The sequence below is a fragment of the Hyperolius riggenbachi genome, chromosome 10, assembly GCF_040937935.1.
Source record: "Hyperolius riggenbachi isolate aHypRig1 chromosome 10, aHypRig1.pri, whole genome shotgun sequence".
Classification (NCBI taxonomy): Eukaryota; Metazoa; Chordata; class Amphibia; order Anura; family Hyperoliidae; genus Hyperolius; species Hyperolius riggenbachi.
The window spans coordinates 28,790,308-28,814,270 of NC_090655.1; the positions used below are offsets into that span (position 1 = coordinate 28,790,308).

The following is a 23,963-nucleotide window of genomic DNA, read 5'->3' on the forward strand; positions in this document are numbered from 1 at the left end:
TTCCAAGCATGAGCGCCGCAATGCCAACTTTTTTAAACACCCCATGTCACCACAGATTAACATGACTTTTAAGCCGACGTAAATAGCCGCAGGTCCCGAATGGTAACGGATTCCTGTGCTAGCTTTAGATTGGGCACATCCGGCACAGCGTACCGCAACGTGGGCAATTGTGGTAGCGGTGCGGCACAGTGCCGCACCATGCCAGGGTGAAAGGACCTTCAAAGAAATCTTACACATAACCATTCATTTAAGCATCTTACCCAAAATTAGTTGCTTTCCAGATCCTCTGGTATCTTTAAATGGCAAATCGTCACATTTTACAGGTTTCTTAATAGGTGCACTGGTGAGGATGATTAAACGGAGGCGCTGTAATAACAACATAGTGCAATTAGCTTCATCATAGTCTCTCCCAAAACCTACTCCAGCCAAACAAAAACAGGATTTTGTTAAAATTCATCTACATAAATAATGAGCATGATGAGCATGATGAGCATGATGAGCATGATGAGCATACATAGTTCCAATTCTACTTAGAACTTGTCTGCAATCCTCACTTCCTATTTTTGCTGTTACCCAGTGCTATAAGTGTTAAGGGTGACCATATATCTATCAACTTGGCTGTTGATCAACCATCTATTTTGATAATCATTGAATCGGATCAAAATCTGTGCCGCCAAGAGTATGCCCGATCAACGATGCAACCAATTTCGGGCCAAATTTATCAATCGGACATGTTGCAAGATGACGAGCCCTCGAGGTCGATTAGGTGTGCAACAATAACAATGGGTGATATTGGGATGAACAACAAACCCCCCCGTCTCTGTCCCTTCCAATACCAAATGTGCCCCCCCCCCCCCCCCCCCCATGCCCAATGCACTATAGTTTTCCTGTCCATGTCCGATGCTGGCTCTGTGATCTGTCTGCAGTCCTAACGTGGGGTAACGTGGGCACCCACATATATGCCGGCAACCATGTGGAGCGCATGTTTGCTAATGCGAATGGAGCCAGCAGCGGACATGGACAGGGAATGTATAATGCACTGGGCAAGCACATTTGACATGGCGGGAAGCGTCGGGCCTGCAAGGTGGCCTGATTGATTTCAGAATAAAATTGTTTGGGAACCCTTGTACCTGATAAGAGGTTATATTAGTAAGATTCACACCCAATAAGGGTGTTCAGCAATTGCATGTGTATAAGCATCTTAGCCAAATAACCAGGCCCGGATTTACCTCACAGGAGCCTATAGGCACAGGTGTCTTGGCACCCTAGACTTCCCCTCCATGAACCTACAACCCCCACCAAACTGCACTGCAAGTGTGCTGGTTGTCCCAGCTGTCACTTCTCCCCTTACTTCCCTTTCCCATCATAAGTAGCTACAGCAGGTGCTCCTTAGTATTAGCTAGCCAGAAGTACCCCGACTGAAGGGAGATCTCGTCAGTGGAAAGAGCAGGGCGAGTAACCTCTCATTTATGCTCTCAGCAGGACTCTGCATAGGAAAGCGCTCGGGGAGGGGAGTGAGCCGCCTCTCCACTATCAGGCGCCTGTAGGCACGTGCCTACAGTTCCTTGTGGTAAATCCGGCCCTGCAAACAACAGTGACAAGACTATGTCACTAGTCATCCTCCGTTACATACATGTGAACAGGGTCCCCAGTTAAAAAAAAATGCCAGAGAGAAGAATACTGGTAAAATTAGAGATACTCTACAAGTTAATTATGTGAGTGAAAGAACTGTAATCTTAACCAATATTTTACTATAACCTAACTTTATCCAGACACTAGCCCTTCCTCACCATGCCTAACACTAACCAATCCCCCCGGTGGTGCCTAACCCTAAAACTCCCTAGTACTCCTAACACTAAGCCCCCCCCCCCCCCCCCCCAGTGCCACCTAACCCAAAAACACATTATAAGTCCCCTGGTAGTGCCTAACACAACAAGGGCCTTCCCTTCCTGCGCTACTCAACACTACAACTTACCTGGTGTTGTCTAACCTTAACCCCTCACATGCTGAACACTAAGGGCCCCCCACTGGAGCCCAACTCATGGGCCTGCATTAGCTTAAGGCGACCCAGAACAACGAGTAGAGTAAAGCCCCGTTTATACTGTGAAATGGTTGAACGATCAGACCATAATGGTCACAACAAGTTGTGCCGTGCAGTACCACTGTGGTGCAACCAAATCACTGAGATGTACTTTCCATTAAAAGTATGCCTCACTTCCAGATTATGCGCACAAGTAGAGTTGGGCCGAACCTCCGATTTTAGGTTCGCGAACCGGGTTCGCGAACTTCTGCGGAAGGTTCGGTTCGCGTTAAAGTTCGCGAACCGCAATAGACTTCAATGGGGATGCGAACTTTGAAAAAAAAAAATTATGCTGGCCACAGAAGTGATGGAAAAGATGTTTCAAGGGGTCTAACACCTGGAGGGGGGCATGGAGGAGTGGGATACACGCCAAAAGTCCCCGGGAAAAATCTGGATTTGACGCAAAGCAGCGTTTTAAGGGCAGAAATCACATTGAATGCTAAATTGCAGGCCTAAATTGCTTTAAAACATCTTGCATGTGTATACATCAATCAGGTAGTGTAATTAAGGTACTGCTTCACACTGACACACCAAACTGTTCACTGAACAGAACAGGTATACAGTGGCGGGTTCACTGAACAGAACAGGTATACAGTGGCAGGTTCACAGAACAGGTATGCAGTGGCAGGTTCACTGAACAGGTATACAGTGGCGGGTTCACAGAACAGGTATGCAGTGGCAGGTTCACTGAACAGGTATACAGTGGCGGGTTCACTGAACAGAACATGTATGCAGTGGCGGGTTCACAGAACAGGTATGCAGTGGCGGGTTCACTGAACAGGTATGCAGTGGTGGGTTCACTGAACAGGTATGCAGTGGTGGGTTCACAGTACAGGTATGCAGTGGTGGGTTCACTGAACAGGTATGCAGTGGTGGGTTCACAGTACAGGTATGCAGTGGTGGGTTCACTGAACAGGTATGCAGTGGTGGGTTCACAGTACAGGTATGCAGTGGTGGGTTCACAGAACAGGTATGCAGCCAGGGACAAGCTAAGCCTAACTATTCTTTCCCTATGAGAGAGAGTGTGCAGCAGCTCGCCCTACTCTCACTAACGCAGGCACACGAGTGACCGTAATGGCCGCCGCTGCCTGCTTTTATTAGGGGGGAGTGGCTCCAGGGGCTAGTGTAGCCTGATTGGCTACACTGGGCCTGCTGACTGTGATGTAGAGGGTCAAAGTTGACCCTCCATGGTGCATTATGGGGCGAACCGAACTTCCGCAAACGTTCGCCTGCGGGACACGAACGCGAACCACGGAAGTTCGCATGGAACCGTTCGCAGGCGAACCGTTCGGCCCAACTCTACGCACAAGTTGCCTGGTAATGCACTGCAAGCAATGCATGCTGCACCAGGACCCACCGCACCGCGATCACTGTGATAGCCCCATGTGGCTATTGCTGGTCCTGCAACATAATGCACAAAAAGCCCTCTCACTAAGAAAATCAATGCTACGGATAATTTCTTTTTCCTGCATGTACCACTATTTTTCGCTTTGTAAGAGCGCAGTTGCCAGTTTTGGGTGATCACACGCAGTATTTACAATGACTTATTGTATCAGTTTTTAACATACCATGAATAAGGTATACACATCAACATCTCGATCAAAGAACCAGGGTAACAGGATTCTTCTCGGCGGTAAGCCCGATAGTCTTGGGAAAATTGGAGGTCTAATATCAGGGAATCCACAAGGATCATCAAATTCCTGGATTCGATAGTCATAGTTTTCACTGTCCCAGGTTGAGAAGAGATTAAAAACCTTTCAAAACAAAATGCAAAACCTTAAGCTGAAAGCATAAATGTTGCGTTCTAACCAGGTAATTATTATGCTCTTGACGTAAGCCTAAGAAAATTTGTGTGCATCGTGCAGTTTAGCGTTTGCTGCACATCTAATGCAAATCAATGGCATTGCAGTAAACTTGCATTTGCATGCAGATTTTCAGATCCGATTTTTCTGCATTTAAAAATTGCTAGCAGTGCTGCATTTTTTGGTCTACGGTGCGTAATTTTCATGTGGTTAAAATCAATGGGAAGACCAAGAATTTGCCCTCGGTATGCAACAATTAACATGCAAATTTTAAGTGAATTACATGCAGTCTCATGTAAATGATCTTAATCGGTAAGCATGAAAGCTCCCAGAGCGCAAAATTGCATACAAAAAAACAAACTCGAAACAAAAATGTTGCAAAACAAAGATTAGAAAGGCAACAAAAAAAAAAAACTGCAAAAAACAAAAAAACAAAGGGATAATAAGTGTGATCAGCCTCTAAATACAATTTACAGGCTTTGCAAGGATAGAAAGGATTCCAATTATTGTTTTACAGTTTCCCAGGATGTCCTCGTTGGACTGTCAGTTTTGGATGAAATTCTTATATAATTCTATTTTAATTCAAATGACAGAGAGCTTTTTCTTTCCTAACTGTAGTTATCTAATTTTATATTCAATAAATATCATCACCATTGTATTTTCTTTAAATTACATACAGTACCCTGCAATTTCTCTTTAACCGGTTCAGCCCCACAGTGTTGAAAATCTCATGCATCCGAGCAACGTTCACCTCCCATTCATTCGCCAATAACTTTATCACTACTTATCACAATGAATTGATCTATATTTCGTTTTTTCCACCACCAATTAGGCTTTCCTTAGGTGATATATTTTGCTATGAATTATTTTTTTCTAAATCCATTTTAACAGGAAGATTAACAAAGAAAGGAAAAAAAAATATTTCTCAGTTTTTGGCCATTAGTGTTTGAAATTATTATACGCTACCATAATTAAAACTCAAGTATCTTATTTGCCCATTTGTCCCCGTTATTACTCCATTTAAATGATGTCCCTATCACAATTTATGGCGCCGATATTTTTTTTTTAGAAATAAAAGTGCATTTTTCCAATTTGCGTTCATCATTATTTACAAGCTTATAATTTAAAATAATATAATATACTCTCTTGACATGCATATTTAAAATGTTCAGACCCTTAGGTGACTATTTATGTTGTTTTTGTTTTTTTTTAATTGTAATTTTTTTTTATTTTTTATTTTTTTTTATTAAAAAAAATGTATTTAGGTAATTTTTGGTGTGGGAGGGAAACAGTTAATTTAAATTTAAAAAAATGTCATTGTTTAATAAAAAATGTACGTGGGTGTAGTTTACTATTTGGCCACAAGATGGCCACAGTCAAAAAAAGTCCTGGATGCGAACGATCTCGCATCCAGGAACTAGAAAGTGGACAGGAATTTTTTTTTTCGGGCAGAAAGACGGCGGTCTCTGATGAGAGAGAGTCAGTTTTTCTGCGGGGCACTTACATCGGTGAATGGGAAGTATATTCCCATTCACTGATCGGGGGCTAGCGGCAGGCGGCGGGAGCTCATCAGCAGAGCCTATCTGGATGAACTTACTTGTCCAGATAGGCTGAACTGGTTAAAGTGACACTACTGAAGCAAAAAAAAAAAATGTATATATATATATATATATATATATATATATATATATATATATATATATATATATATATATATGTATATGTATGTATGTATGTATGTATGTATGTATGTATGTATGTATGTATGTATGTATGTATGTATGTATGTATGTATGTATGTATGTATGTATGTATGTATGTATGTATGTATGTATGTATGTATGTATGTATGTATGTATGTATATATATATATATATATATATATATATATATATATATATATATATATATATATATATATATATATATATATATATATATATATATATAATGTATTTTGAATTGGTTGTGTAGTACAGATAATATAATATTAGTAGCAAAAAAGCAAAGAAAAGAGTGTCATTTTTATTTTCAGTTATGTAGCTTTATTTTATAACATTGCATCATTCTCAAAAATTTTCAGTTTACAAACTACACTCTGTACTTTAAAGGATGAAATAGAGCATGGGTTATGACCCTTTAAACTTTCCTGCAGTAAAACCTTAAACAAACAAGAACCAGTAAGACAGGATGAGATAAGTGCTTCAGAAAACAGCACTGTAGCCAACCAAGCTTGGTTGGAGAGTTCAGAGATGCTCTTTTGCATTGATAACTGAAGTTTCTTAACCCTTCATGTACTGTAACAATATGAGACTCATATCTGTGCTACTAATGTTCTACTGTATTTCTTAGCTGTACTACTGTACTACTACTACTCTTCACTGGTTGCCAGTAAAATAGAGAATCGATTTTAAGATCTGCCTGCTGACATTCTAGGCTCTAAACCACATGGGACCCAAATACATAGCGGATCTATTGGAACTTTATGCCCCTCCACGCACCCTCCACTCTGCCAACAAGATGAAGCTGGTTATTTCCAGGATACACTTAACATTTGGTGCCCGGGCCTTTTCCTATGCCGCCCCTACTCTTTGGAACTCGCTTCCACAATCAGTACGAGAGGCTCCTTCTCTGGACAGCTTTAAAAAAAAGCTAAAAACTCACCTCTTTTCCAGAGCCTTTCAGTCTGCATAATGCAGGGTCACAGCGCTTTGAGTCCCCAGGGAGAAAAGCGCTATAGAAATATTATTGTTGTTATTGTTGTTATTGTTACACATACATTTCATTATCTCATAAGTTTATTTTCACTTCAGATTACCTTTTAAGTGTATGCAAGACGAAGCTTCGATACAAAATCACATACTTGCCTAAAAAGGAAGGCTCCAGGACCGGGAATACCATCAAGCCCTTGTTGGTTATCCGATTGGAGCTGAGCTCCTCTTCAAGTACCAGTGTGGCTGACTGTACTTTGCAGGAAGCTGGAGCTGTTTATGCATGAGAAGCCCCATGCGACTGCACAGACATGGCCATGTTTGTGACAGAAGAGGAGTGCTGCCCTAATCAGCTGGGACATCCCAGGCAGCGGCGAAGGACAAGAGGACAGCGAGGGAAACCTTGTTAGGATCCAGACACTTCCTTTTTTTTTTTTTTTTGCAAGCATGTGTTTTTAATCCTTAGTTTCAGATTGTGTTCTCTTTAGTGAAGGTTTTTTCCCCATAGGTTCCACCAGGAACTCAAATCAATCACTCACCTTGTCAACGGTCAGTTCCTTTTCTGGTTTCATTAGGACCACACTTTTATCCACCACCCTTAGACCACAAAGAGAGCCAGGAGAAGCATGAACCTGAACAGATATATCGGATCCTGGAAGAACTTCATCTGGAGAGAAACCAAGTGATACCTGGCAAAAAGAAACAGCAGTCAGCCGGATGGAGACATTTCCTAATTCAATAGTGCCAACACCACCCAAAAGTTCCTGATGGACTGCATTAACTAATGTTCTGCAAATAAGGTATTTGGCGACCAAATGTAATGGACAGCGGGGCAGCTGAATCCGCGTTCAGACCGGCGGTTTCTCCGCAGCGGCATGCGTCTGGTTTGTCTGAGCCTAGTAGTGCACACGGAGAGCTACGTGTGCGCGCTGACAGGCAGGCCCTTTATGCCAATAGGAGAGGGATCAGCTGATCAGGACGATCAGCTGATCCCAGCGCAGCAGGCGATTGGTTGAATGGGACTGGGTGGCGCTGAGAAACGCTCTGCTATATATACTTCTCGGCTGTCAGTGGCTGGTTGTCTGCCGTTGCGAATGCTTATGTGTTTGCACTCAGACCATAGTCAGATCCGTCAGAGTGTTGGAACCAGGTGGACCTGGGAATTCACACTTAGCCAGATTACTGTGTACTACTGTGTTATACTTTAGACCAGTCCCAGGGTGTCGAGACCACGGACCTCACACCCAAGACTAGGGATATTGTGTTGTGCTTAGATCAGTCCCAGGGTGTCGAGACCACGGACCTCACACCCAAGACAAGGAATATTGTGTTATGCCTAAATCAGTCCCTGAGTGTTGAGACCACGGACCTCACACTTTTGACTAGGCCTCTGTTTGATATCTGTTATGACCTTTTGTTCCCTTGACTCTGCTCATGCTCTCTGATTCGGTACCTTTGCTCATCTGATTACCTGTTGCCAACCCTGCCTGTCCCTGGTTACCGAATCAGCCTTCTATCTCTTTACTTTATCTGCTTGTGTGTTGCCGACCCGGCCTGACCGACCCTTCTACCTGTGACACCCCCCAGTGGGGTGTCCAGTAGCCGCAGGGATTCCCTGTCTCTCAGAGGGACCTCTCTGCAATCCAGTCAGGGACTCAATCTCACAGGAGTCCTTTGACTGCAGTAGAGTCTGATTCCCAACAGTTCAGGGAATCATTGACTCTCGGTGTACTCCAAGCCTATCAGGAGATACTCATTGTACGGTCTGGAGTCACCTGCTCCTCAGGTGGTCCAGACTCACATACTGTTGCACCAAACACTTACATTCATCAGGTGTCCAGAGGTTAGTTTTACTTGTATTATTGGTGATTCTGCAGATCATCAATAATCGGGTATAAATCTGTATTCTTGGTGATACTGCAGATCACCAGTAATCAGATACTCTCTGTGTGCTGACACCAACGTTACACCAAATAAATAATTAAGAGAGTCCCTAGCATTGCAAACGACACATACAATGAGTGGGTATTTATTATTAAGCTGATCATCCACATTCAAAATGAATGGTATAAAATGTGTCCTAGCAATTAGGAATTTGGAAAGAAAGCAACAATAGGAAGAAGATGTAGGTTAGAAACCGTGCAGAACTTTTAAATAGCCAATGCCAATAGTGATCAGCACACATTTTGCATAATCTTAATGTGGCATTCTATTTTGCAATTACGATGCAAAATCATAATGAACAATTTCAGGTAAAACCAGATTTTTTTTTTTTGTAAACCTAATTAGGAACCATAATTTCACCTTTTTTCATAATTTTCACAGAAAATGTGTGCCGATTTTAGTGGTTATTAGCAAAGCCTCCATACATGCTCTTATCACCAAGCTTGCTATCTATGCTAAGGGGAATAGTGGGCCCAAAAAAATAATTTCTCAAAAAGACCTTGTAGTTTTTGAGAAAATAGATTTAAAAAAAATTAAAAAAGTATTTTTGAAAAACAATTTTTTGCCTTGTTTACACCATTCTTAACATGCATAGCATGTTTTGGTGAGGATAGCATGTATAGGGGCTGTACTATTAACTAGTGATGGGCGAACACCTGGATGTTCGGGTTCGGGAAAGTTCGCCGAACATGGCCGAGATGTTCGGCATGTTCGGGCCGAACCCCGAACTTCCCGAACATCCCGCTTTTGGGGGCCCTATGGGGTCGCAGGCATAAGGGGGGAGCATGCCCCGATCGCGGGGGGGGGTCGGAAATTCCCCTGACCCCCTCCGCTAGCGCTCCCCCCTCTGCCCGCTTCCCCATACAAAAGTTTCAGGAAAGTACCTGTGGTAGTGGATGGCCTGGCAGTGGCACTGTGGAGTGAGGAGGAGGAGTCCGGAGAGTGACGTGTTGAGGGAGGCCGGGCAGCGGGCGGTTCAGCGGTAGTACCCTTGTGGTACTTCCGCCCTTTCTCTGACCTCACGCCCGCTGCCCGGCCTCCCTCAACGCGTCACTCTCCGGACTCCTCCTCCTCACTCCACAGTGCCACTGCCAGGCCATCCACTACCGCAGGTACTTTCCTTAAACTTTTGTATGGGGAAGCGGGCAGAGGGGGGAGCGCTAGCGGAGGGGGTGGGGGAATTTCCGACCCCCCCCGCGATCGGGGCATGCTCCCCCCTTATGCCTGCGACCCCCATAGGGGGGCCGTATTGCGGCATGTTCGGGCGAACAGGGCCCTGTTCGGACGAACAGGGGCCCTGTTCGGCCCTGTCGGCGGCCATTCAATAGTTCGGGCCGAACCCGAACTTAAAAGGCCGAACACCATCAGGTGTTCGGCCGAACTCGAACATCACCCGAACAGGGTGATGTTCTGCAGAACCCGAACAGTGGCGAACACTGTTCGCCCAACACTACTATTAACCTGTAAAGTTGCCACAACATTACGCAAAAATTATGCAAAAATTACAAATGGGTTACGCAAAATCAGTTGACTGTCCAAATCGTAATTACATATGGCTGTAATTGCTAAAATGTATGCAAAAGTTTGTGTAATCTTAGTTAGTAGATTATCTTCATCACTAGATACCAATAGTTTAATCTATGTGGGTTCTAGTCATACTCTAAAGCTATGTACACACATGCGACAACGATTGTTCGTTGTGAACGTCGAACAAACTTTTAATTGAGGAAAGAACGATGTAAGTAAAGTTAGTTTTTAAAAGTGTGTAACGATCTGATCGTTAGAACGAACGTTACATCACGTAAAGAAACTATTGCGCTTGCGCATAAAAATGAAAAGTTCCATGGAGAAATAGTGAAATGCGCATGTCAAGCCTAGTACGAACGACCGTTTTCCAACGATGTACTACTTTTGCAAACGATCGTCGTTGGAAAAAATCCGCCAAGCTAGAATGTTCGTTTTTAACGATCTAGCTCGTCCGTCGTTAGACTTAATAGTCGTTGGCTGCTTTTTCTTTTTAAACAATCGTCGTTTGAAACGATCGGGGAACGATCGTTTCAAACGACTATAGTCACGTGTGTACGCACCTTAAGTCTGCATGAGCCAATTCAACAAACACAAAAGATATAAAAGAGTTAGTAGAAAAACGAGCAACACTTTCCCATACACAGATTTTTAGGGCATAGGTTGGAAGTGAAGATACTGTTTATTGGGGTAATCGAAAGATAAAAAAATAAGCTTTCAGCTGATAAGCCTTCTGCAGACTCTAGTCCTGTATGCTGACAAGATGTTACACCAGACAAGACCGCTTGTAAACATTGAACATCAGAAGGCGATACATTATTTTCAGATAAAAACAAATGTCAACTAATGCCTTAAAGCGGAGTAAAACCCAGCATTTCTTCTTTGCTCTAAAAAAAAATATTTACAGCATATTATATACAACCAGCATTTTTTTTTTTACTAGACCAGCATTCAAAGGGTTACACACAGGGCTGGAAAGTTCAGTGCAGTGAAATCTGGACACATCCAAAGTTTAGATAATGTTATCTTGTGTTTACTTAAAGAGACACTGAAGCGAAAAAAATATATGATATAATGAATTGGTTGTGTACTATGAATAATTACTAGAAGATTAGCAGCAAAGAAAATATTCTCATACTTTTATTTTCAGGTATATAGTGTTTTTTCTAACATTGCATTATTCTATAATATGTGCAGATTACACAACACTCAGCATTCAAAATGAGTCTTTCAGAGCAGTCTGTGAAGTAATGACATCTCCTCTAGCAGAGGAAAAGTAAACAGGTCAATTACAGTTGAGATAATAAAAGTCAGATAACAGCCCTCTCCAGGACCAACTTGGTCGGAGAGCTTAATGGCTTGTTTGCATAGAGATAACAACTGGAGTTTCTCAACTCTTCCTGTACTGGAAACAAATACACTGATGTATCTGATCTTAATGTTTTATTTTTTAGCTGTGCTACACATACAAATCATAATATCATCATTTTTTTTCCGCTTCAGTGTCTCTTTAATTGTTCAAGTGAGGAATGTGACACATTCGCTGACTGTGGAGATGCTCCTGGACACAGACAGAGACTCAAAGCATTTCTGAATTCAATACATAATGAATAAAACCAGTTATTAATAAAATAGTCAGCTCACAAAGCAAAAACTGTACTTTTGGGAACGTATAATTTCTTAATGAATAATAATACATTTGCACAAATGCAAACATGAGAACTGTATGGCATATAACAAGTAGGAAAACATGTTTTTACTGAATATTATGTCAGGGTTTTATACCGCTTTAAAGAGAATAAAAAACAAGACTAAAAAAAAACCCTGGGGAAACTTATCTCAGGAGGGCCAAAAGGTGAGTACACACGTCAGATAAAGGTCTTTGGAAAATGAAAGATCACAGACCAATTTTACCCCCTTCCATGTAGTATGAGAACCATATTCTACACAGTCTATTCTATGGAGCTGAACTCCCCATCAGACAGAAATCGTTGCAAGATGCTGCACACATTCAACAGATCAGTATCTGCAAAAGATCCGTTCCTGCAAAATGCATTCAAAGTCTATGATATCTGCAGATCCTCATACACACCTTGTTTATAGGACAATTATCTGCAGATCAGATCCACCAGGATGGATCTTCAGATCTGCAGATGATTGTCTGTTAAACAAGGTGTGTATGAGATCTGCAGATAGATAGACTATAAATGCATTTTGCAGGAACGGATCTTTTGCAGGGATTGATCTTTTGCAGATACTGATCTGTTGCATGTGTACAGCATCTGTGTGTGCAGCATCTTGCAAAGATTTCTATCTGATGGGGAGTTCAGCTCCATAGAGTAGACTGTGAAGGTATGGCCCTCATACTTTTATCTGACGTGTGTACCCACCTTAAGCCGCTGGATCCTAATGAGGCTTCCCCCCATCCTCCTAAAGGTGGCCACTAACGGTCCAATTTCTAGTGAAAAATCGTTTGATCGGAAGAAAAATCGTTCACTACACCATCAACAAACCAAACTTGGCTTCCTATCACAACCAATCAAGAAAATCCAAATTTTGGTTTGACAAAAATCCAATTGGATGACTATTTTTATAATGGTTCACAATCGATTGTGTCCATCAACTGAGATCATTTTAAACCAATCCGATCAGAATATCTGATCGCTCTAACGATTTTTCACTAGAAATTGGACCATTAGTGGCCACCTTTAGCCTCACGGATCCAGCCTTCGGGATTCAGAGATCCCCTGAAAATACAGCTGGCAATTATGTCTGCTGTGGCACAGAAGTGCGTCAAGATTTACCTATCACAATCCTGCACAGGCGACACAGGCTCAGACAGAAATAGCGGAGTCCGATCTGGTTGGCTCTACTGCGCTGCCGTGAGCCTTCACCTGCGCAGTAGGGAGTAATTTAGATACATTTTAAATCATAGTTTCAGAGTCTTATGGCTGGCGCTCTTTAACCCTTTAGCAGCCACATATAGCAAAGCCGAATTGCCGCGTTAAACACGAAAATCTGATTAGTTTTCGTTATGGAAACAATCGTAAATACAATATTTTGCGTAATTCCGCAAGGTTACGAATTTCTGATTATGGCCATAATTGTAATTTCATGAATTACGTTAAATTTAGCATAATCGTAGTTAGATCATTACGTTAATCACTAATTTTCATATTGCAACAACTTACTTTGTTTTTGAAACATTTTTGCACACTGTATTTTGCTGAATCTGCCAGCATCTCCCCATTGGGCAGCAGGATGTAGACAATCGCACGGAGAGTTGAGAATTTTCCAGGTCTTACAGTAATTTGTAATGTGGTTTTACCATGAATGTCTAGAAAGGAAAAAGACAGAAAGATCATCACCCTTCGTCTAGGGAACTATTTAAGAGACCAACTTCAGATTGAAATAGTAATTATGGTATTGGAGAGCTAAACTTGGAGCAAACATCAGTGCCCATACCCAGACACAGGTATAAATATATAATCTATTAACATAGTAATTGGAGAGGCAAATGGTATTTTTGTGTGTGTAAAAACCCTTTCTACTCCTGCTAGAACAAAAAAAGCCCCGTACTAAAATTGTAATCAAATGGCTAGAAGCAGCATACCACAGCTACTGAATTTCAGTGTCTGATTTTACTGATTTTCAGTGTCTGTGGGTGGAGCTAAATCTGCTGCTCATGTTTTCATTCTTCAGACTGCAAGGAAGGAGGCACAGACTGATGCTACGTACACACATGCGACAACGATCGTTCGTTAAGAACGACGAACGAACTTTTAATTGATGAAAGAACGACCTAAGTAAAGGTAGTTTTAAAATGTGTGTAACGATCTGATCGTTAGAACGAACGTTACATCACAGAAAGCAACTATTGCGCCTGCGCATAAAAATGAGAAGTTCCATGGAGAAATAGTGAAATGCGCATGTCAAGCCTAGTACGAACGATCGTTTCCAACGATGTACTACTTTTGCAAACGATCGTCGTTGGTTAAAATCCGCCGAGACAGAACTTTCTTTTGTAGCGATTTGGCTCGTTCGTCGTTTGCCTTAATAGTCGGTGGTTCGTTTTTTGTAACGATCGTCGTTGGTAAAGATCGGGGAACGATCGTTACAAACGACTATAGTCGCATGTGTGTACGCACCTTGAGCCTCTCTGAGAATTAACCACTTTGCAACCAGACTTTGCTTCCCCCTATGGACCACAGCAGTTTTGACATTTTAGCTATGTCCCTATTTAATCAGAAATGGCATTATCCCTACTTATGACACCTAATTTTTTTTTCCAAGACAAAGTAGGTTTCCTTGTATGGATTTTTTTCCCCTCGAACTATTTTGTTTTCTATGCATTTTAATGAGAATAATGGGAAAGAGAGGAAAAAATAGAAAAAAAAAACATATTTACTGTCAGGATCTGTGCCTTGTTATCTTGCTGGGGACATCACTGGGGAACTTTGGTGTGGACTTCTGCTGTCTACCAGCAGATGGCTCTCGTCTTGCTGGGAGCATTGCAGTTCCCCAGTTCACCAGCAGATGGAACTGAGAGGAAATTCTGGGCAGTCACCTGATCAATGTACTGCATACTTAAAAAGAAAAACTTCAGCCTAAACAAACATACTGTCATTAAAGCGGAATATAACCCTGCATTTCAACTTTGCTCTAAAACATTATTTACAGCATATTATATGCAAAAAGCATTTTTTTTTACTAGACCAGCATTGGAAGGGTTAAACACAGAAGTTTAAAGTTCCGTGGAGAGATATGTAGAAGTTCAGATAGATACATTCTATTTAGTTAAATGTATCTATTGATAAATGTTACACACTCTTTGGCTGTCCTCCAGCTCCTTCTCAGTGAGAGAGAGTGAGTCACATTCAACACTTAGATACATTTATGTAAACAAAATGTATCTATTTCAGCCAGGGCCGGCGCTACCATTAAGGCAAAGGAGGCAGCTGCCCCAGGGCCCCAGAGCTTGTAGGGGCCCCCAGTGGCAACAAGAGGAAAAAAAATGTTTCAAATCGGCCTTATAGTTTTTGAGAAAATAGATTTTAAAGTTTCAAAGGAAAAAAATAAAATACACATTTAAAAACCTGCCGACTTTAATGGTTAATAGCAAATCCAGCTTAAATGCTAGAAACACTAAATTTGCAGGATATGTTAAGGAGATCATTAGGAATAAGAGGAAAAAACAAATTTTCAAAAAGACCTTATAGTTTTTGAGAAAATCGATTTTAAAGTTTCGAAGGAAAAAAGTATACTTTTAAATGCGGTAAATGTCACTTTTAGTAGCAAACCTAACAGTAGTGTAATTTTACCTGCATCAAACGAAAGCGCAATAAATTTCCTGACGGGGTTTCCAGGGGGTCTATACACAGCCGCAGCGCTTTGCCCAGGGATCGCTATACAGCCACAATATGGCTGTATGAAGATCCCTGGCATTTTTTCCTATTTTCCCAATTTATTTTTTTTTATGTTTAGAGTGTGGGATTTTTTTTTTTTTAAAATGATGTGGGGTCCCCCCTCCTGAAACTTTTTAACCCCTTGTCCCCCATGCAGGCTGGGATAGCCAGAATGTGGAGCTCCGACCGATTTGGACTTCACACCCTGTTATACCAGCTGCTAAAAAGGTCCCCTAATGCTGATTTTTGTTCCGGGGTATATGTTGGGGGGCCCCCCAGGTTTATTTTGCCCTGGGGCCCCATTGTTGCTTAAACTGGCCCTGATTTCAGCTTCGGATGCGTCTGCAGAAATCTCCAGGAACTTTAAAGCCCTGTGTAACCCTTCCAATGCTGGTCTAGTAAAAAAAAATGCTGGTTGCATTTAATATACTGTAAATAATGTTTTAGAGCAAAGTTGAAATGCAGGGTTATATTCCGCTTTAAGTTACATTAGTTATGTTACTTAAAATAGATAGGTAATATAATCTCTTACCCACCCTGTTTTAAAAGAACTTGCAAATGTTTGATTTCATGATGGCAGCCATCTTTTTGGCTGAAAGGAGGTGACAGGGAGCATGAGACAGTTCCAACTGTCCTGTGTGCTGATCACCCCTACCAGTTGCTAGGCAACGTGAACAACAACATAGGAAATCCCATCATGCTTTGCACTGCATCAGGTAAAAAAAGCCCAGGCAGTTTTCTTTGATGGGTGGAGCTTAGCTAAAAATGCAGCTAAAAATGATGCTTTGGTAAGAAAAGCAAAGTTCTGATGCTGTGAAACTGTTAAAGAAACACCAAGCCTTTTCAGTTCTGCTGAGTAGATTTTTAGTCCGGAGGTTCACTTTAAGGGTGGACTTGCTAGCAGGACATTGCTAGATCATTCCATTTCCTTGCAGTGTTGTGACACTGGCCAATTTCCCTGTGCTCCTTGATCTTTGTCCTGAACTTTGAACTCTCGGTATTGACTGCTGGGAAACAGCCCATCCGGAGGCCCTGTTCATCATCTTGGGCGACTTCAATAAGGCGAACCTTCGGCATGTGTTGCCCCGCTACCGGCAGCACATCACCTGTCCTACCAGGAACTGTAACATCCTGGACCACTGCTATACGGTCCAAAAGTGTGCTTATAAGGCCATCCAAGGAGCCCCCCTTGGGAACTCTGACCACAACACGATACACCTGATCCCCACCTACAGGAGGCTCCTGGAGACCTCAAAGCCCATCGTCAAAACCTCAAAGAAATGGACAGCAGACGCCAAACTGGAGCTCCAAGCTTGCTTTGAAACCACCGACTGGTCGGCTCTGGAGGCACCCACCCTTGACGAATGGGCCGAGAATGTCACCTCCTACATTAGCTTCTGCGAAGAAGCGTGTATTCCGTCGAAGTCTTTCAGAGTCTATCCCAACGACAAGCCCTGGTTCAACGACATGCTCCGCCGGCTTCGGAAACGCAAAGAGGAAGCGCACAGGTCGGGCTCTTCAGAGGAATTCAGAGAAGCCAGGCACGCCCTGAAAAGAGAACTGCGTTTGGCAAAAAGGGCCTACGCCGAAAAGCTGGGGCTCTGCCTCCAGTTGACCAACACACGGGAGGTATGGAAGGGCCTGAGAGCAGCCACGAACTTCAAACCGGCTCCCCAAATGGTGACCCCTAGCCCCCGACTGGCAGAGGAGCTCAATGAGTTCTACTGCAGGTTTGAAAAACTTCCCAACCAGCCCTTGAGCCAAACATCTCCGACCCCACCCCCTCGGGTGAACTCGTCGCCCTGGCACCGGGTGCTGTTCAGGAATCAGAGGTACTCCGGCACCTCCGCAAGCTGAACCCCAGGAAATCTTCCGGCCCTGACGGTGTGTCGTCCATCTGCTTGCGTACCTGTGCCGATCAGCTAGCCCCTGTGCTCACCTCCTTATTTAAGCAGTTATTATCTGGTGGTACAGTCCCCTCCTGTTTTAAGAGGTCAAAAATTGTACCGGTCCCAAAGAAAACAGGCAGTACTGAGCTAAATAACTTCCGACCAGTGGCTCTAACCTCAAATATCATGAAGCTCCTTGAGCGGCTGCTCCTTGCCCACCTGAAGAGGTCCACGGACTCCCTTTTAGACACACTCCAATTTGCTTATAGGACTAACCGATCCGTGGAGGACGCCATCAATGTCAGCATGGCTCACATCACTGAGCACCTGGACAGCCCCGCCTCCTATGCTAGGATCCTGTTCCTAGACTTTAGCTCAGCGTTCAACACGATCTGCCCAGACATCCTGATCACCAATCTGACGCAGCTCGGAATTGATCCTTCTCTCCGAGCATGGATCAAGGACTTCCTGACTAACAGTACGCAACAGGTGAAGCTTGGCAACTACTACTCCAGCGTCCGGACCACAAATACAGGGGCCCCACAAGGCTGTGTTTTGTCACCTCTGCTGTTCTCCCTCTATACCAACAACTGCATCTCATCCGCTGACTCTGTGAAGGTCATCAAGTTTACAGACGACACCACCATCATCGGCCTTATTGGTAGCAACGGGGAGCATGAGTACCGCAGTGAAGTCGAGAGAATACGCAAATGGTGCAGCGACAACAACCTGGTCCTCAACACAGCAAAGACTGTTGAACTAGTCGTTGACTTCAGGAGAAACCCTCCCCCCCTCCCACCTGTCCTCATTGGAGGGACAGAAGTCTCTAAGGTATCATCGGTTCGGTTCCTCGGCACGACTCTCACTAACAACCTGAAATGGGGGCTTAACACCACCAAAATTCAGAAGAAATCCCAGCAGCGGTTGTTCTTCCTGCGCCAACTGAAGAGATTTGGCATGCCCAGGGAGCTGCTGACCAGCTTCTATACCGCCACCACAGAATCTATCCTCTGCTCCTCTGTAAATGTCTGGTATGCGGGCGCAAAGGCCAGCGACAAACAGAAACTGCAGAGAGTCATAACTGACGCAGAGAAGATCATCGGCTCTCCTCTTCCTCCTCTTGATCTCCTCCACTCTTCTAGGATGAGAAAGAGGGCAACCACGATCTCCCGCGACCCCTCCCACCCAGGCAGCCACTACTTCAGGCTCCTCCCATTGGGCCGCCGCTACAGGACTTTACCATCCAAAACTACTAGGCGGAAGAACACCTTCTTCCCCCAGGCTGTTCGGCTACTGAACTCTAACCTTCCCCGGCCCGGCCTGAATCTCTAACTGCCGGGTTGGTCAGCCGATTCCTGCCTCTGCCTGCCCAGGTTCTTTATCCGTAAAGGGACTGTGGACGTTTTAGTGCACCTTATTATTACCTGACTGCCCTGCACAGCAGTGAAATGGCCAGTACGGTCCTGACCACTGCATTTCTATCTTTGTATTTGTATTTGTATGCGTTTTGCGTCTGTCCTTCTCTGTCTGTCTTTACACTGCCTATGCCATGTGTACCACAAATAATTCCGATTACAGCTCTTGCTGTACTTGGCGAAATAAAACTGATTCTGATTCTGATTCTGATTCTGACCATTTCTAGTCTGACTATTCTTTGCACCCGTCTGTATTACCATGTATTCTGATTGTCTGGTTTGATTTTTGCCTGTCTGACTTGCCTCTTGTATGCCGATTTGATCATCCCTGTATACAGTACATCGTGAGATCTGTATGCCATATATATTGTGTGATCAGTGTTATTGCATATTTGTTGTATATATCTGTATAGTTAGTCAGTTAGTGGGGTTCTGGTATTTGAGATTCATTGTGTCGCTAATTGTGTGCTTGTTTGCGTATGCTGGTTGTACATTTGAATGACTGCACTATTTTAAATAAACACGTTTTCAGCTTCAAATCCAACCTTTGCAGACCTCAGTATTTTCTTACATGTGATTTCTTGCTTTTGCATTGTCTTAATAAGAATCTGCATGTGCAGATCCTTACATCTACGTCCTTGTAGCTTAGATGGACAAGTCACAAAGGATGTAGATATACTGTAGTGGTGGATAAAGTGGTTAAGCAGCCTTTAGCAATGATACACTGGTGTAAAATAGGGACTAGCTCAAAGACTGACCAAAGTTATTTTCACATCAAAATTTTCAGTTTCCCCTGACTCTTAACCACTTGAGGACTGCGGTGTTAAATCCCTCTATTGACCAGGCAATTTTTACTTAATTGGGCCACTGCAGCTTTAAAGTGGACCCAAATTAAAAATACAAGATTTCAGGAATAAAATCTATTTTCTAAATTATAATAATAAATAGCAGCCTTTTTTCAGATGCATGATGACAAATATAAAATATTTTACATTTATTGGAGGAACCCCTCCCTTCCTTTCATATTGCCGGGACAGAATCCGGCAGACTGGTGGATTAGGTGTTGTCCAGCAAAGGAGGAATTGCTAATGTCTGCCACCTGTATAACCCTAGTTATGCAAAGAGAAGGGTGAAAAGCAGGCACTGAAAGGCTCATAGGCTTGAAGGAGGGTTTATTTATCTTTGTATGTGTCAGAGTGGTGCAACTAATTATTTTGTATTAAAAAAAATGTTTGGTTTGGGTCCACTTTAAGGCAAAGCTGCAGGGCAGCACAACACAGCACACAAGTTATCCCCTCTTCCTTTTCCCCACCAACAGAGCTCTCTGTTGGTGGGGTCTGATCGCTCCCCCTAGGTTTATTTTTTTTTTATGTAAATATTTTTATTATTTTTTAAATAAAAAAAACATATTTCTTTAAATGTTTTCCCTTCCTCCCTCCCTCTGTCCACCAGTCAGCCAATCGCTGCGAGTCAGCCAATCACTGCGAGTCAGCCAATCACTGCGATCGGCGGTGATAGGCTTCAGCCTATCACCGCCGATCACTTCTGTGTTACCCAGGGGGACAGCCGTGTTACACACCTGTCCCCAGTACAGCGCTGCTGCTGATCGCAGCACTGTACTACCCTATTAGACAGCGGTTTCGCCGTTTAAGTCTCCTAATCGGCGATCGCCGCTCGGAGACTGAGGGCGGGGAAGAGCTCCGCCCCCACAAACAGGAGATGCGTGCGCAGCGTGCATGCGATCTCCTGCTAGCCCCATAGACGGCCGTTCCGTGGAGCGGTCCTGGGGCTGCCGCACTGCTCGCACAAAATTGGCGTGGAGCAGTCGGCAAGTAGTTAATTTTCACAAGAATACAATGAATTTTCAAAAGACACGCATTCAAAAAGAAAAAAAAAACCCTCTTTCAAATGAGTTTTCTCATGCCTATTGACTTTAATATATTTAGGAAAATGAGTTTTCTTGTGTCCATAGACTTCAGTGAATATGGGAATAATTATTTTTTTGCATGCTCATATATTGTTTTATATATTCTGTGAAATTTTTGCAACTATTATGGTGAAAAGAAAGTAGCTATATTCGCTCATCACCGGTGCAGGAGGTGGCCACTGATTTGCTTCTGACCAGATAATTTTAAAAATGATTTTATTGACAAGTACCTGCAATACAGGCTACAGTAAAACAATTTCTGCAACATCTACACAGATCTAGGAAAACACATACACATGGAGAGGGACCTTACCTACTTAACCACCAAGGGATGGAACAGCAAAATGTTCACATTTCAGCGCTCCTCCTGCTCCTCCTATTCTTTCACCAATAACTTTATTATTTTAATTTTTTGTGTGTCTAAGCACCCCTCACCATAGGTCAGTTGTTATAAAAATTATTATTATTAATAATAATCTGTTTAGCCCCCCCCCCCCCCCCCCAAAAAAAAAAATAATCTGGAATATAAGGAAACATACTTTTTTTTTTTTTTTTTTACTCCTCTGGCTGACTTAAAGCAAACCTAACATTTTAAAAACTCACCTCAGGATCCTATACAGGCTTCCCCTGTCCTAATTTGAATTTTCAAGCTGCATACCCCAAATAATGTAGGCGCATAGCTAAAACGGGCTTGTACAGTTGCACAGACTTGCTCGGTTCTGGCAGAAAAAGCTTATCCCGAATGGGTCTGTGCTACTGCACAGGTGCAGCCAGCTTGCAGATGTGCAATAGCACAAACCCGCTCAGGCTTTGGGTTTTTACACCGAAGCCCAAGTGGGTCCGTACTACTGTACATGCCTTAGCGGTTGACAAGGGGTTGTAGACATTTTTGGGGGGTACACAGTGCTGGAACGGACTAGTGGAGGAGAACCAGGAAAGCCTTGGGTTTATCAAGAGGTTTTCCCTCTGTGCAGCAGGTGAGTATACCCACTTGGGGCACTTTTTCCTCTACAGTTACCTTTTAAGTGGCAAGTATAGTGTATCAAAGTATAGTGGCAAGTATAGTGTATCAAAGTATAGTGGCAAGTATAGTGTATCAAATATTCTGTAGGCTGAGAGAGTAGTGGTCTTGGCTTCTAAAATGTTAGGACTTGCTGACTACAATGGTAAAGAAATCACTTTTCTGCTTATGCTACACGTTGAGACTTTTTTTTTTCCTCAATCACTGTCTCTGACCTAACCAGCTCCTTTTAAAAAATTGTTACATTTTTAATTCTCCCATATTCCACTTATGTTTATACCAAGAGATATCTTTTTAGGTTTTCTCTTATTTCTTTCTTGTGAAGTCTCAGTGACCTTTTATGGTTTTCATCTTAATTAGCTATGTTCATGTTTAGTCTCTTTTCTCTTTCTCAGTTTAGCAATAGGGATTAATAATTTCTTCTATACAAATTTAAATTAAAGTGTTTTTGTTTATTTCGTTTTTTTTGTTTTTTGCCTCTTTTTTTTCTTTTATGTAAATAAGCACTACACATTATAAATAAAAAATGTATAATAAAAATAGTATACATTTTACCAAATAGAAGCAAAACCTAAAACCATGGTACTTTTAGTTTAAAAATTAATAACAGAACATTTTTTTTTTTGCTAATGTAGTTAATTACAACTTTTGGTTTGGCTACGTCTTACCTTCACTTCCCTCTTCAAATTTGATTGTTACAAAGCCATGATCTTGTATAACACCATTAGAAGTGAGCTGCAGAAATTAAAAATAAAATCAATTGCCACTTTTTTCAACAAAATAATAGATATGAGTATTGCTGAGCACACACTACAGGCAGGGTTTTTATTTTTTTATTAACAATCAATGAATTGCGCTCAGATCTGAGTCCCTGTAGAGTCAGCGTACTGATGAAATGCGTAGAATGGAGTTATGTCACACGTGACTGGAAGGGAACATTCTTAGCAGGGAGTCAGGGACATAGAGATCTTGAAGCAGCCCTTGTGTGAGCTATATGCAACTGCAATACACTTATCCTTGGTTCCTTGTGGGTGTAATTTTAAACTTTGTTCTAATTAATATTATGGTTTTAAGTTGAGCCCAATCCATTGCTATTTCTATTCCATTATGTTCCTCCAAAAACACCAATTGCGGACGCACAGCAACAGCCAGCTCTCGCCCCAAGCAAATTAGCCCACCTCATAATTTTGGCGGCCCGCAAAGTTATATTCAATAAATGGATTTATTCCACTGCCCCCTCAATATGGGACGTAAAGGAAGAATTACTGCATCTATTCAGACAAGATAAGTTGGAGGCTGTGACACATAAGGACAAGAAAACCAAAAGTTTTTTTAGAACCTGGAAATATTTTATCTTGGCATCTTTCTCTAAAAAAAGAGATAGACGAGGTGATGACTCCTTTCGTAGATACCAAGTGGTATTGGTATTTGGTTGAGAAGCTGTCAGGTACTTTAGGTAAACTAGAAGTGTAATATCGGTAAGGTTACTAGTGACTATTAACCAGAGATGACTAGAGGGAAAGGGGGGGGGGAGGGAGGGAGGGAGTGGGAGGGAGCACAATGGGCATTACTATAACAAGTCTTTATGGTTTATTCTGAAACAACATATTGCAAGACACAGTGGATAAACGTGAAATAGACCCATAAGATGATGTGTCTTCATGTTGGAAAAAAACAATATTGTACTTTTCTTTCCTATCTGCTGATGTATCACCCACTGTGTGTGTTCTGGATGAAAATGTTGAAAAATTCAATAAATTTTGTTTAAAAATCACTCGCAACTTGTCTGCTGTTGCGAATACTTTGTGTTAGCGCTCAGACCTTAGATAGTTCCGGTGTGCTTTGATCCGGGAGGAAAACGGGGATTTCACACAGTGATAGGATTGTTTGATAGCCATAATTATAATATTGTATTATCTGTGTATGACTCTTGCTCGTGCTGACTATTCTTACTCTCAGTGATTCTGTACTTCTGCCCATCTGATCTAGTTGCCGACTCTGTCTGTTAAACCTTCCTGCCTTTGCCTTCTGACTTTGTACCGTATCTGCCAGCCTGTTTCCAATTCGTTTAGTCTGACCACTCAACTCTCACCAGAGGGCCCTAGTCTCTAGTGAGGGGTTTTGTACTGTTAGTGCCCACCAGCTCCTCTGGTGTGGCATAGCTAAACCTGTCAGTACTACTGTTGCACCTAGCACTATACTTTGCTATGACAGTAGCTGTTGGTATACCTGTATTATTGGTGAT

General features: G+C 42.5%; 1 protein-coding gene across 2 annotated transcripts in view; it reads right to left on the reverse strand.

Annotated features, from left to right (window-relative positions):
• Positions 1–23,963, reverse strand: part of LOC137535654 (alpha-2-macroglobulin-like) — a 143,764-nt gene that overhangs the window by 61,294 nt on the left and 58,507 nt on the right. For both annotated transcript variants that reach the window (XM_068257514.1, XM_068257513.1), the window contains exons 13-17: positions 22,387–22,453; positions 13,253–13,398; positions 7,133–7,282; positions 3,649–3,834; positions 261–366 (exon numbers count right to left, since the gene is read on the reverse strand). In XM_068257514.1, coding sequence (XP_068113615.1) covers positions 261–366; positions 3,649–3,834; positions 7,133–7,282; positions 13,253–13,398; positions 22,387–22,453 — 655 coding nt within the window. The remainder of the gene's footprint in view (positions 1–260; positions 367–3,648; positions 3,835–7,132; positions 7,283–13,252; positions 13,399–22,386; positions 22,454–23,963) is intronic.